We start from the raw sequence: 15,009 nt of genomic DNA on the forward strand, positions 1-15,009 counted from the left end.
CATTTTCTCACTCATTTTCAAGAGTTCCTAGCGTGATTTGGCGCCTTCAACCTACTGGTTGAATTAAACCAATCAATTAAGGGAAGAAATCACACAAGCATTTTAGCTATGAAAATGTCTCTTGGCATCTGCCACGGAAATAAATTAATATTCAAAGAGCTGAGAGATTCAAATTGGTACGTATTTTAATAATTTCATTTCCACTGAACATTTCCAACTTACCTTGGGAATAAGTTAAGACATCTCTCTCCAGTACTTTTAGAGAAATCAGCAATGCATGAACCAGATCCTCCAGTTTATCAAAATCCCTACTGACGTTAGTGGTAGGATCATGCACAACCCTGGCCAGATCTTCCACTAGGTCCTTTGCCAAAAATCAAAAAGAACTTGTTTTCCTGTGGGAAATGATACTTGGAAAATACGAGTACGTGCACGTTGGCAGGAATAAAGCTGTAGATTTCAGTAGATCCTCTATGCGTTTATGGTACGTCTTTGCTGCATAACATCTCACTAAACATACAAGGACAGTCTGAAACACTTTTTTTCTGCACGAAGACACCAACATACCAAGGCAGCGGATGGCTGGTGTGGGTCTGTATTATCACTTAGTAAAGTTTACCTTCCTTCCTCTTGCATTGTCTGATAGGTCCTTACAGCTGTTACTACAGTTCTGATACAACTCTGGTTACCTGCTGCCGTTAATCCTGTTAGTCTGTAAAATTCCTCTGACAGTTATCACAGTACTCCTTGTAGAGAGAACTTAAATACACTAGCCATAAGAGAACCTGCTCCACCAAACTCTTGACTGGCATTTAACTATCAGGTGATACAGTCTAAGATTTGTGTTCAGAGGATCATGCTCCAGTTAGGACAAAATATGTACAAAATGACAGTCCCACAGGGAGGAAGACAGAAGAAAAATCTAAGTTCAGTTAATACCAGAACAGCAGAATGAATTTTCAGAGAGGTTTGCGCTGCTTCTAAGGGCTCTAATTGGACTAGGGTATAACACTAGAAAGTGTTTAGGTATCTTTTTAGCTATATAATGTTGCATCCTGTCTTCATTAAAAAAAAAACAAAACAAAACAAAAACCTAAACCAAGCAGCAACAAACCCACACAAGAAAAGCAAAGACAACAAACCTGCTTGTTAGAACCAGAAAACTTCGGTGACATTCACATCCATAGAAAGCAGGACAATGAATAGACTAACCACCACAGGGAGAGACAGATTGGGCCTTAGGCATTATTTTCTACTAGTAACAATTGTGTCACTTTCTGTGTAAATCAATTGACAGATTCACATGAAGACTATGCCAGCTGCCATGTTCAGGCTCCTAACCGGACAAGAGACACCCCTATACATCTAGCATGCGATTCTCTTGCAATAAAATAACTAAATGATTCCATCAAAGCTGAAGCCCTCATAGCTGAAGAGAATTTTGTATTTTGTATGAATGAAAGGCTTTGAAGCTGACCTGAGGACTCCAAAACAAGGAACAGACAGGTGTCTCTGCCTTTTTTCTCCTTCCTTTTTATTTCTTTGCCAAAAAGCGATGAGAAGGATGGTCAAGGACAATAATCACTCACACAAATCTTTGTAAAACATTTCAGTATTTTGCAACATCTTCTAAACTCTTTTCTCATAGAACTTAAAACATATTTATTTGTAACCTTTATGTGGAGTGATGTATGTATGTCTGTCTTGTTTGATAACACGGTGAATGTGAATATTTGATGAATGAGACTGCAGGAAATGGCAAAGAGAAGCAATTAGAGAAAGTTATGGCTGCCTCAAGTTGAAAAAAAAATCCCAGTCCCATAAAGTGGTCCAATACTGATGATGGCTTTGCTTAATTTCAAAACTGGTGCCGAATAGATGGTATTTCAGTGGAAAGGAACGTGTGCAGTTAAAACTTTTAGATTCTAATGTACAGAAAACCACTGTAGTACTTGGTATTGTTATGACAAGTGTAACCTGTTTGGCAAGGTGTGAACATAAACATGTAACAAGTGTTTCATATGCTAAATAAAGAATAATTGCCACAAGATAAAAATCAAAATATTTATTTAGATACATATTTATTTTTAATGCTTGTGATTTTTATGATTTAACAGAGTTATTTCATGGATAACTTATTGCACAGGTTGTGTAGTGTATGTGTTGGGCTGGATTGTTTTTTTTTTCTTTGATTTTTTGCATATTACCTTTTTGTTTATATTAGCTCAGAATGGGAAAGCCATGCTTACCTGTTTCTGTCTTTTATAAAGCATTCTTATTCCTAAGGCAATGTGTTCTGAATGTAAATTGTTTTGACAAATAACCTAGCACCATCAGCCGTATTAGAATGTGTGTAGATAAAAAAATCCTAGTAGTAAAGTTGTATTCCTTATGAGATAAATGTTAATTGGTGTAATTTTTTGTCTAGATTTTTTTTTTTTGGCCAAGGCCTTGAAGAAAATACACTGTGACTTAAGAAGCCTTACCATGCAGTAACTAAAGAGCTTTAGATGACTGTACTTCAAGGAGTAGTGTGTTGCATGCAACTGACCTTAGGAAAGAATTAACCTACTATCACTAATAAATCTGAAATAATAAAGGAAGCTTGCTTGTTTGTTGTGTAAGTTTACGTAATAAAAAAATCCAAGTAGAAGACCATTTAATTCTTCATCTAAGTGCAGTTGCAATGGTCACAGATGGTTGGGTTTTTTTAAAAAGAAATTCATCTCTTGAATTAGGAATTGGTGTATCACTATTATCTGAGGAGTAGATGCTTTCAATTAGCATACGTTGTGGCCACCACTGGATGTCACTGTGACTTCACATCAATACAGAGGCATGCTATAATTAAAATAACATTAGAATAGATGATTCTGTAAAACTTAAACTACCTGTCTTCAGCTACATTCCTTTATGACCTTTTCACAGGATGTCTGCCCAGCTCAGAGTGACACAAATGAAAGCAGTATATGATTAAACCTCAAATGGAAACTAACGCTACTGACAAGCACTGCTGCAAAAAAATTAAACCCCTGAAACGTCAACCTGTGGTAGGTTCTTTATGAGAACCTTTGGTTTAAGGCCTTTCCAATTTCCTCTGAGAGAACCAGGACGAAGCTTGCACTGGAAGACGTTGCTGGCAGACCTGTGTTTATGCTGGTAATCAAATTAGTGTCAATGATACTTACTTTTCCATTTATTTTGTTTTTTAAGATCAATGTTATATAAATCATAAAAGCAGCAGAACTACAAGGACATGTTTTAGTAATACAATTGTCAAAACTACTAATTGGAGTAACAATTCTTTTTGAAAAATGTTCAAGGCTCTGCTAGATAAAAATCCATCTAACTTCCTATCACTTGGTGTTTGTAAAAAGCTTATGAAATCTGCTTTTTGGAAATGCAGAATTTCAAAGACTTCTTCCCTAATGCAACTTTTGGTCACAATTCTCAGAGTACTTAAGCGTCAGTTTTCAATAGCATACGCTACTCCATTAATAAACTCAGCAGCATTCAGAACAAAGCAAAAATAAACCCCAAATTTAAAAGGGCAATATATGGGGCGGGGGGGGAGGAACGGGACAGGGAGCAGTTTTAATAGGACAGATGAGTTAGCCTGGCATGAAAGACACAAAAAATAGATTAGAAGCAGCACTGTATGTGCATATGAATCACCTTTACATTTCTATCCCAATCAGTTGTTGAAAAAGCAAAGTCCAGAAATACTTTTTATTAAAACACCGATCATAGTTAAAACACTTTGAGGTACATTAAATAAATACAACTCTGAAGTTGTACAGCCAGTCTCTGGCAGTTTTGCAATGGTTTTCATGAAATGCTAGGCAGCATCAGTAGCATTTCTATAAATACAGTGAAATAAATGCATTTCTGGTTGGGAAAACATTTGTTATGACTTTACTAATAAATCAGTTAAAATTTTGCAAAAATCAGGGCTGAAATTTACATTCAGAAAAAACAGGTGTTCTCCTCCTGCTATTGGAAAAAAGTGGAATTCCAAAGGAAGACACTTTTTCCTTTTTAAGTCATCCACTACTTGTGTTTCTCCCAGTCCTGGTTTCTTCCTGAATTCTCTCTGCTGGAATCACATACCTGTGAATATTATCAAAGGATGGTCTCCCGGCAAACTCCAATTAAACTGTGAGGCCTGTCCCGCTCTAAACTGCGAGTGAGATGGGACCTACGTAAGAAGGCAACTGGAGAGCTCAGAGCACCGCAGCTCTGGAGATGGAGATCTTCTTGAAGTCGCTTTCTAGAGGTATTCACATTCTGCTGGGAACTTGTAATTACCTGTTTAAAAGGGCAGGGATGGAAAAGAGAAAATGGGGAAAACAGGGTAAGAAATGTTTCCATTTAAAAGGTTCACTCCTAGAATATCATTTAAGTTATCAAATGATGGACCCCTCCCAGAGGAGATGTGTGTTTATGCAGCCATCCAGAGACCCTCCCGCTCCTCCTGTCCTTACAACTGCTCAGGGCTGAGTTGGCTGCTGGAAGAAGCCACAGTCAGGCTTGAGAGGTATCTGTACTCTAGCGTTGCATCAACAAAGGCACAAACAAGTTTTTGTTTCTCTCTATACAAATGAAAAGGAAACCTGCGGAAAAGGTGACAGCTCTGCCTTATAATTGACAAATATAAGTTTGGGGCAAATTAAACTCATCTTTTTTTTTTTTTAGGAGAAAGACATGCTTCACTAGCTTTGCTGAGGGTGGAAGAGAACTAAAACTGTGCAAGCCTGGTAGACAAACATATTGGTGTTAATAGAACTGTCAAGCTATTTCACAAATCTGAATTATACAACTATTTTACCAAAAATTCTGTGACTTAAGTAGATTGCTGAGATGTCCTGGACTTTCACTAATTAATAATAAGTACTAAAATTATTTCTTTAATGTGAAAAGCCCGTATGTCTCCCTAAATCTAAGAAATGCACACAGGATAAAAATTGCACCATTGGTTTCTGGCTTTATGATATACATAAACACTCACATTTTTTTAATAACTGTTTTGTTTTGTGAGAAATGATGTTTTTTTCATTTAAAGAAAATTGTTTTCAACTTTCTAACCTTGAGGATTTCATGATCCAGAAATTTTGTAAAGCAATAACAATGTTAAAATGTAAGTCCATACTGATAGTCTGTTAAGTATGTCATGATAGTACTGCTTTTCTACCCCTGTGACTACAGAGGTAACTGATAACAGTGCTACTTCTTTGCTCTCCCTCATAGTTAGAAAAATTAATCTTGCAGCAAGCTTTATTAAATGTGTACGTTTCCTGCTACACATCACACTCATGTGCTGTTTAAGGGTTATTACATCCTATTTTAATACGTAGCGGGTTTCCCTCCTTTAGGGATCAGCAGACTAATACCATAGGAACGGCAGTATCTCAGAAGCGGGGGAAAAAGCCCCCCGGCGTGTATCCTTAACCATCTGCCCAGCTCTGTGGAGACCCCACAGGCAACCTGAACATGGTTACTCAGTGCTAAATGCAGTCTGTATTTCCAATCTGACAGCATAAAAGGAACTTCACTTCCATAGCCGTCATACTGGTAACAATACTAGCAAGAGGTGATTCATCACCTTTCTTCCTGCAAAAAAGATGTATTATTAAACATTCGATAATAAAAGTTGTTGCTGCTACTAATTCCCTTGTTTTATAGGATTCCTTCCAAGCCTTGCGTCTGTTTTATTCTCACTCAAGGTGAGAAAGACGCATTATTCTTTCCTTTGGAAGAGCACCATTTCTCAATTGTTTTTCTTAAAACCAGCAAGGGTCTTTATCATTCTACTAGCCAGCAACTGCCCTGTTCTGTTTTGATAGATCGTGGCCCTGCTTGTATATCTACCTGTTCCTTTCAGTGAGTAGCTTATCCTGTACAAATACATTTGCCTGAAAACACAGCAGCTCCAAGTCAGTTCTGTGTATCTCCTTATATAAACACAAATTTGTGTATGGAACAGTCGCAGGTGCAGAAAGATGTTGGAAATAAGTAAGACAGGATGATTATCAATTCCATATAGATTTCCTAGGATATTACCGTATCCAGCTGAAGAATTTGAAATGCATTTCTGAGTGCTTCAGTGTAAAATGCATTGCTGCCCAATATATATTAATTATTTCTTACTGAAGCCATGTTACTATAAAAGAACTTTTGTAGGAATTGTCTAAGTACTTAAAATTGTAAAAACATTTAAATAAGGTATGTGTCTATCACAGCTGAACAAATCTTTAGAATTTAAGTGGCCTACCTGCTCTATAATATTGGCACTGAAGATGGCTTCTTCCATGTGTCTCTCATCAGATTTTATTACTGATCGTATGCTGTTCACTACATGACGTACTTCTGGAGGAAGATTACAGTTTGAATGTTCCAAAAATTTTGCCACTAAAATTTTTGTGTCTTTGTAGGCCTTAAGGTCCACTAAAGAGTGTGGTCGCTCTTTTGAGACTGTGTGCAAAGCCTTTGGCTTTAGATGTAGATCAGTTTTCCTTGTATCCCTCTGTTTTCCAGTTGGTAGGAAACTGCTCAAAGAATGCTGACAAGCAGAGGCAGCCATATGAGAACCAGAAACAGGAACTAAAAAAGGGGGGGAAGAATATCTTTAAAGTAATAAGTTAAAAAAAGAAGAAGAAAAAGTGCAAAACAAATATTGTCACAAAAGTTTTTACTTTGTCATAAAATGTCTGGTTTTTTTCTGAAGAATAAAAAAACATACAATCAAGGAAACATTGCAAAATGGTATTTAACCTGGGGTCAAGAGAAAGAGTCTTTCCCATGACCAAGGACAACTGCATTCAGGATGAGTGGGTGGGTAATTAAAGTACTTCACAAATATCAGACATTTTTGGTACCTGTACTTTCAGGGATTTCAGTTGACATTAATGATAATGGGAAACACCAGCTACTCAGTGTTACATATGGAACTTATAATGTTACAGGCCTGCCCCTCCCCCCCTTAAGGATAAAGTTCCCCTTATTCCTAGGCCTTGAAAATTATAAGCAGTGAATAATACACGAGAGATTAGGAAGAAATATAGAGAAAGCAAAAATGCTAAACTAAAACAGAGGACTTCATTAGCAACATTTATTTTCACTCAAAGGCTGGTTCCATCAGCATTGTACATCATATATGCATGCTGTAAGTGATTTTTCTGCCCGAAATTTTCTGGAGCTTATTTCTCTATCAGAAGCTTTTAATTATTTTTAAGACTAAAAGAAGGAAATCTGTATGATTAAGCTTTAGAAAATGGATCCTCACCTGTTTCTAATGTAGCTGGAGATAATCCTGCATCTCCACGCTGGCTACATATAGGAGTCCAGGCACAATTATCACCTTGAACCAAAGAGAGACACACAGAAAGAGCACAATCAGCCCCTGCTATCCTCTGCCCAAAGCAAGGAAAAATACACAGGAATCTTTTATTATCTCCTCAGAAGAAATACTACTTTCAAGATGTCCATTCGTAAAGAGAAGATACTGTACACAAAAATGTCCTACAAGCTGTTAAATAAATACAAACAAAGATCTAGTTCCTGCTTGACGGTTTCCTCTCTGTTATACAGCAATCAAAGCCTAAGTATTTCAGGCCTAAGGGCTGAAGGTATGGAAGGCTCCCTGCTAGGGGCAGACCTCAGACTTTCCTGTATTTCCTTGGAAGACAGAGTTTATCTTAGAAAACAGGAAAACCAAGAAAGATGAATCCCTCTTAGTTCTACAAAAGCAGCATTTTAGTCAATATTTCTACCTCCTTTTTTATAAATTCTCATTCTTTGCAGGACCACTGATTAAATTAATGGGTAGGAGACCATTACGGTTACTGATGATCCAGTCAGTAACAAATGGTTACAGAGGACCTACCAACAGCTCTGGACACAGTTGCCTTCTAATGACAAAGAGTTTCTGGGATGCCAGCACAAGGATCAATGATGATGAAATCACACTATACAGTAATTACCAGTGCAGTCTTTTTGATTTCAAGCTTGTGACAGTCAAGATGGAATAAACCCTCACATTTATGCTAGGGCTGTTTACATCTGTTTCCAAGACTGAAAACTATTTTGAACTTCTAGGTAGATTAGGTTTTCTTTCATATCTTCAGAGACAGTTTATAATGAAAAGCTGGTATAATCCTCTCTGGTAGAGTGAATAATTAAATGAAGGAAAACAAAGGTTTGTATGCTACAAACATAGAAAATCTGTAAGAAATGAAGAGAGACAGCTTCTATTCTGTCTTTAATTTGCTTTATTATGCTGAAGTACTGCAACACATGAATGATGGCGTGCTTATTAAGAGGAGACGCTTCAGAGATTCTTTCTTCCCATCCATTATTATGCTGCCTAATGTACTTGTGGCACAGGCAAAACTGCACCACTAGACATTATCTTGAATTATCAGGCACTTAACTGATATAGCCACATAGTCTATCATATTTGATTATATGTTAAGTTTATTTATCTATCAGTGCTAGAAGTTGATTTTGTCCTCCTTTGCTATGATAAACTTTACAGGGAAAAGACAGAAAAACATGCAAACTCCTGATTTATAAGTAATTTTTTTTTTTTTTAAGGAGGGAACTATTCCTTACAGAGATTGCATGTCAACCCACCACACTTAGATTGTCCAGGGACTACACAGTGACTATAAAGGCATCTATTAAACTAAACTTTCATCTAGAATTTCTCTACTAGGAATGACAGATATTTCAAAACAAATAAATAAGCTCACTCTCAGCATTAAAGGATCAATGGGAGAATTATTGCCTATACATACCATAAAGACCCCATCATGTCAAGATGTGCTTGAAGCACATGAATTGTGTTTTATTGACCTAAAAGCCCAGAGTTTTATGCCAGCGTTAAAATTCCCAGATTACTGATTTCTTAGATCTCATTGATTGTTGTGTCACTACGCTGTTGCACACGTGCAACATCCCTGTGTCAAATAATTTATGTTCCAACCTGTGTGCATTGCAATCACAGTAACATTCAAGACCCATTTAACAAAACTCTGTGCAGTAAATTTCAAGGTTGTGCTTCTAAATCTCTTCATGTTGACATCTACAGGGAGGTTAAGCAGAAGATAAAATTAATGATTTTTCTTCACATAGAAAGACATGGTCCTAAGACAAAACCAAACCCTGCTTACCAATCTGACCACTGTATTTTCCCGTTTGTGAACATGCTTGAAGCTCCCCCACCCTTCAGTTCTCCAAAATCCACACTATGTCTCTTGCATGAGTTATCAGGATTAACGATATGCAGTTACAGCTCTGTCTTTCATATGGTCAGTCTACTTGACTCCAGGGCAATTTTGAAAAATAAGTGCACGTTAGTGAAAAAAAACCCAAACACTTTTTCTTCTGGGTTGGTTAGTTGATGGACCTCAGTTGCTTCCCTTTCTCTTTGCCTGTCGTTCAACTCTGTGGACGTATTTTAGAATTCTGCAGCAAGATCTATATACCAATAGCCAGCCATGAAACCTGTAGATCAAATGCCTTTTTAAAGTTATAAAGACTATAAAGAACTTCAGCTGTGTGTCACAGCTTAGGAAAAAAAAAGCTTCAGGGCTGCTACAAACAGCCGGTACATGTTACGAGAACTGTGCTGCTTCTAACCTATGTATGATTTCCAAATAGAGTTCAACAAAAAGTAGAGGAAGGAGAAGCAATGTGAAGTTGTGAAAACCTTCACAAAGTAAAATTTTGCAAACTGTAGTTTGCCAAATATATAAATGAAAGAAATATGCACATCTAGACTCAAGTGCTTCTCTGAAAGATTTTAAAGTCTTCTGTAGGCAGCAAAAGAACAGCAAACTAGGTCAGCACAAACACGTTCCCTCCGAGTTACTTCTTCTCTTGCCCCCCCTCTGCTGTGTGTACATCAGTATCTCTAGAACCTCCTCTGCTCCTTTATTACAATCTTTGCTAAGCCCAGTTACATCTCAGTAATGCTCAACCCGTGTCCCTTGACTCACATAGGGCTAAGAACTTGGAAATTAGTCAAACTAATTCCCATAATCCCACTTCTCCAGAAAAGATGATGGATGTATTTAGGGCATGTTAAAAATGAAGGCAGAGCATCTGTTCTACCAGGTGTCCCTGCAGTCAGCTAGAACACGTAGATATGGCTGCCTACAGTAAGCGCTCTCTCAAACACAACTCAGATAGCATATGGAGCACAATATGGAAAACTTGCAGAGCGTGATCCAGAAGAGAAAGGGCTGTTCTTCTTGTCCTTGGCACAGTAGAAAGGATTCAGAAATTCCTACTTACTGTCTGCACAGCAGCTTCACAGCATGTATATATCCTAGCAGAGTAAATTTTATAAAATAAATGCAGATTTCTAGATTAAAGATTCACGTTTCCTGAACAGGATGCTGAGGCTAGATTTCTAAAGGTAAAAGATATTCAATTATTGAGCTAAGTAGGAGGTCTCTGAAATTCATAGAAACAGAATAATGATGCAAAAAGTGTAATAGAACCAACATATCTTCCTAAATTAAACCAGTTATTTCAGCATTTTGTCTACTTTTGTTTTGAGCTAGTCACATGATTCTTCCTCTAGATCCCTTAGAAAACCCAGTGAACGCATCTGGAACAGCACGATCTAGGACATCTTACAAAGCTTTTAATCTTTACTTTCAAACCACTTCTCCAGCTTTCAAACTACTTCTAAACAGCTTACATCCTTTTGTAAAACCTGCATTTTTCAAATGGTTTAGACAGTTCTACATTCCTGCTATTATTTGATCAAGCCATTCTCTACTAAAGCAAACATTTATTTTCCACTAACAAGCTGAGTTTTATGAAAATACACTGTTTAGCTAACAACATCTCCTCTCTTCTTCCCTACTTGTCTAAAAGGAGATTCATATCGGAAGATGCTTATCCACGACACTCAAAAGCTTTCCTTTATCATCTTGTCATGCGCCTCATCTTTCATTTCTTTGTCCTTTAAAACTTCTCCCCGTATGGTCCAACTTGTCACACTCTGGCTGCCTCTGACATGCACCGATACTGTCAATGTCGGTGTCACCTTCAGGAAACACAACCTGCTGTATTACAAGCGTCACAGCTCAGTTAATCGTTTCATAAAGAGAACCCAGCTACCATTCAACTTCTTAGTTTAGCTTCTCAGTATAACAGTAACAGAGAGGTGCAAGCATCTACTCAAGAGAGAGGTTTCTGAGCTCTGCAGAAAGGCTGGTACAATTTAGAAAAGCCAAAATTAATTTCCCTCTGTCACTTTTCCCATTTCCATTCTTAAAAATCTTCGTGCATGGAACTAAAGCCTTCACACATAAGTCAACCTTCACCGGAACGTTTCATATAATTCCCAGCAGCACCAATTGCTGCATAAATCACATACCACTCATTGATTCCATGCTCTGTCAGCCTTGTGGTCCTACACCTACCTTCTGTATGGGACGAACATGATACAGGGTCACTAGTTGATCGGACTATATTTGAAATTCGGTATTTTGTAATGGAATGGTGCCGGACAGCACTCTCGTGGCTGCTTGCGTACGATGAATTATTTGCAGACCCAAAACAGGGAGAGGTCTGGGAAGGGACAGGAGGCTGGCTAAAGACCGCACAGCAGATTTTCTTTTGTTTCAAAGGCGGCGTGGCATTGCTCTCTTGAGCAGAACACTGCAGTTCTCTTTCTGAGGGGCTGAAATTCTCTGAGGAAGACTCCAAGGACCTGCCACAGGCACAATTCTTTTCTTGTCCTTGAGACCTGTCTGTAGAGGCTTGGCTGCGGGGACTGTCATCCTCATCAGGAAAACCCTCTGAGCGAGTTCTGCGGAACCTGCAGCGGGTGCTGCAGCTCTGGTCCGTAGCCCCTTTGGGGGTTGTACAGTATGGAGAAAGATCTGCAGAATGGAGAGATCCTTGAACTTCCAGCGAACAAAGATCTTCAGAGGAGCAGCTACGGTCTGGGATATCAACATCCTCTGAGACTATCAAGGAGGTGCTCTCAACAGAAACTGCAAACCAAGAGATTCAGAAAGAAATCAAGACTTCTTGCCCCTCTCCATTCCTCCCCGGCCCCGTTTTCAATATACTCATTTAAATTTAGTAATTGGCAAGTACATCAATGACTACTCAAAAGCTTTCAGATGACAGAATGCCAAAGCAAAAAAGACTGGTCATTTACTTGTTTCTAGTGTCCTTCAGCAAAGAATTTGTGCTGTCCTCAAGTATTTTCTTCAACTAATAAGCGTGCTTGAGCACTGATACCAAAGTATTATCTGTAACTACATTTGGACAGGAACAGCTCTTTCACTACTCGTTTCACTGGTAAACAGTGAGAGATTGCCTGTGATAGAAAAAGTAAAACTTTACACAAGTGCTGAAAAAAACATAGCTCTGATCACTTTTAATTCTATCACTACTGTCAATATTAGCTTTGCACCTAACACTTTCTAATCAATGAACATTTCCCTGAAGCTCGTATCTAAGTTCTTTACACGTGAGAATTCACCATCGTATAACATCTCTGGCACACAAAATATGTGACACACACACTTCAGATAGAAGCTAAACATTCTGTGCAAGGTCACATTGTCTTTGAAGCCCTTTGTATTAAAAATCGAGATTGTTATCGCTTCCTCTGTCATGTCTACAAATACACATTACAGATGAAAAGGACTCCTTGTATGCAAATAAGTATTTGGCTCTGCATTATTCCCACAGTCATGACAAAAATAAAAAAAATAAAACTAGATGATCCAGTCTCCAGGCTCCAATAATACAGACAACACTTTCCCCATATCAGACTGGAATTCCTTGAAGTTCTACATCTAAAAATCAAAATATTTACAAAATACAAATTACATAATTCTATTCCTTTTTTGCATAACAGCTGTTGCTAATCATATTGATGAGACAAATGTATTTTAACTGTTTTGTTCAGGAATAGAAAAATAGGATCTTTTAGTGAATTGTTAAGTGCTCCCATGTTTTGGCATCTAGGAAGCAGAAAGCTTTCTACAGTATAGGGAAATTAACTATCAAAATGAAAATCAAATATTCATGAGGTTGGATTTTATGAAGGACATTTTCTTCTTACATAAAATTAATCAAAACAACTATTTTCTTTCGGGGCTTCCAGGAAATAAATTTGTAACACTTACAAAGCAATCATAAGATTGCAAAAAAGGACATAATAATCAATAACGGAAATACATCTATGCATCTACATTATGCTAAAAATGCATAATATGCACCGCTTATTATGTGTTAGCGCAAAGCTGCGGTGGTTTATTGGACCATTTATATTTGTGATGAGTCCCCAAACATTTCTTACCCAATTAGATGATTCTTTGCAACATATTCCCTAACTCAGGCTTTGAAATATCTATAAAGTTTGTATGGATAAATGAAAGCATCCAGTTTGTGCTTGTCTTCAGAGCACAGATCTTCACTGTTCAAATTCTCTCTGGTTTGATTTGATTTAATTGATAACTAGACTGTGGTGGTTTGTACCATTTGCTACCCAGACTTAAGGGCCTTAAGCTGTATTTACAGCTTCTTACTACTCTACTCTATCCCCTGGCATGGGTTTTCTGGTAATATAGACAGCAGGAGGAGGGGCCTGAGCAGATGAGATGCAATCACTGCTCATAAGACACGGAACGGTGACACCTGACTGATTTTACATGAGTAAAACATGCCCGAGGACCTTCCTAGTTCCCTTTCATGTGCGCACAGCACGGTATGTAATGTCAAAACCCTGGCTTGAGAGCTGGTCCACTGCTTCCCAATAGTCAAAACTCTAGTACTAGCCTTAAGATTTAGCTTTTCACATGTGGATGCGAAGTCCAAATGTACTTACGAACTTTGGGAACTAGCTCTGTAGACACAGCCCTTGTTAACAGCAGCACTTAAAAACTAGTCACCTTCAGTTGTCACACACCATTGCAGTTGTCAAACACCAGGATTTAAAAAGAAAAAGAAAGTAATGTTTAGCAGTAGTTAAAGGTGACCACTGGTTGCTTTGGAATCTGAAATCCTTCTTCACAAAACAGATGCTCTGTGTAGGAACAGATGCTCCTCACTTACCTGTTAAGCTGTCAGTCCCATTCCAGATGCTAGATGAGAGAGGACTGTTTCTTGGACCACTGTGCCACCACCTCTCTGCCCATAAGTGCACTAACTGAGAACACCTGCCAGTCTATTCATTAATACGATATGAACACGATGTGGAAAAAGTATTTAATGGAAGTTTTACTAAGATAATTATTTCATACAAACTGCTCAACATCTCATGATCCACTGAGGCTGTAACATTTAAAAAGCTCTCCATATCGACATGGTAGAGAGGCCTATTCTAGTAACTTTTACATTTTAAATAAACAGGCTCTGTGCTGCTACTCATCTACTTGCATTCACAACATCTACGCTTCAGGCAGCAAGCTTCCTATTCAGGCTTCTGGAAGCCATGCAGGAAACTGAGGGGAAGGCATGTGGACTACCAGGAAGGCACCCATGGTTTCTGACAATGAGAAACAAACAGCCAGTTATGTGCATAAGTCTTCAAAGAGAAATGACAGTTGCCGTATCTGCCTCAAAGGGCTTTACAGAGCATGCTTTGTTGAGCAAAACTCTCCTGTGCATTTCCAGCCACATCAGTTTGTAACTGTGAAAACGTTCTTCTTGCCATGAACAATCTGAAAGCAAATGCTTTTTTCTCCATTGGGAACGGCAGAAGAGAAGGAAAAGTCCACTCAAAAATATCAAGTAGACAAACTTGATGCTATAATTACCTTGTGTGCTGAAGTCCAGGGTCATGTTCCTCTCCCCCACGCTCAATTCGGATACCTGCTGATCGGTACCAGTGACCTAAATGAAAATTGTTTAATGAAACAGCACATTAATCTGCAATTTACCAAAACAAAGTATAGCACTGATGATCTTAACAACACATGGATGGAAGTAACTACCATCGAAGTTGCTATTCAGATTGAAAGCTATTTAAAG

At 38.1% G+C, this 15,009-nt stretch overlaps 2 protein-coding genes across 14 annotated transcripts in view; one reads left to right on the forward strand and one right to left on the reverse strand.

Annotated features, from left to right (window-relative positions):
* APBA2 (amyloid beta precursor protein binding family A member 2) overlaps positions 1–2,056 on the forward strand; it is a 122,688-nt gene extending 120,632 nt beyond the window's left edge. For all 7 annotated transcript variants that reach the window (XM_054836266.1, XM_054836267.1, XM_054836261.1 and 4 more), the window contains one exon: positions 1,298–2,056. In XM_054836266.1, coding sequence (XP_054692241.1) covers positions 1,298–1,369 — 72 coding nt within the window. In that variant the 3' untranslated portion in view covers positions 1,370–2,056. The remainder of the gene's footprint in view (positions 1–1,297) is intronic.
* Positions 1–15,009, reverse strand: part of ENTREP2 (endosomal transmembrane epsin interactor 2) — a 143,747-nt gene that overhangs the window by 6,687 nt on the left and 122,051 nt on the right. For 5 of the 7 annotated variants that reach the window (XM_054836273.1, XM_054836272.1, XM_054836271.1 and 2 more), the window contains 5 exons: positions 14,796–14,871; positions 11,439–12,014; positions 7,283–7,357; positions 6,272–6,600; positions 2,731–4,308 (listed from right to left, as the gene is read on the reverse strand). In XM_054836273.1, coding sequence (XP_054692248.1) covers positions 4,123–4,308; positions 6,272–6,600; positions 7,283–7,357; positions 11,439–12,014; positions 14,796–14,871 — 1,242 coding nt within the window. In that variant the 3' untranslated portion in view covers positions 2,731–4,122. Of the gene's footprint in view, positions 1–2,730; positions 4,309–6,271; positions 6,601–7,282; positions 7,358–11,438; positions 12,015–14,795; positions 14,872–15,009 lie in introns of those variants that run through there. The other 2 variants (XM_054836270.1, XM_054836275.1) reach the window with 2 other exon arrangements.

Source organism: Grus americana, chromosome 10, assembly GCF_028858705.1.
Source record: "Grus americana isolate bGruAme1 chromosome 10, bGruAme1.mat, whole genome shotgun sequence".
In the NCBI taxonomy this organism is placed as follows: domain Eukaryota; kingdom Metazoa; phylum Chordata; class Aves; order Gruiformes; family Gruidae; genus Grus; species Grus americana.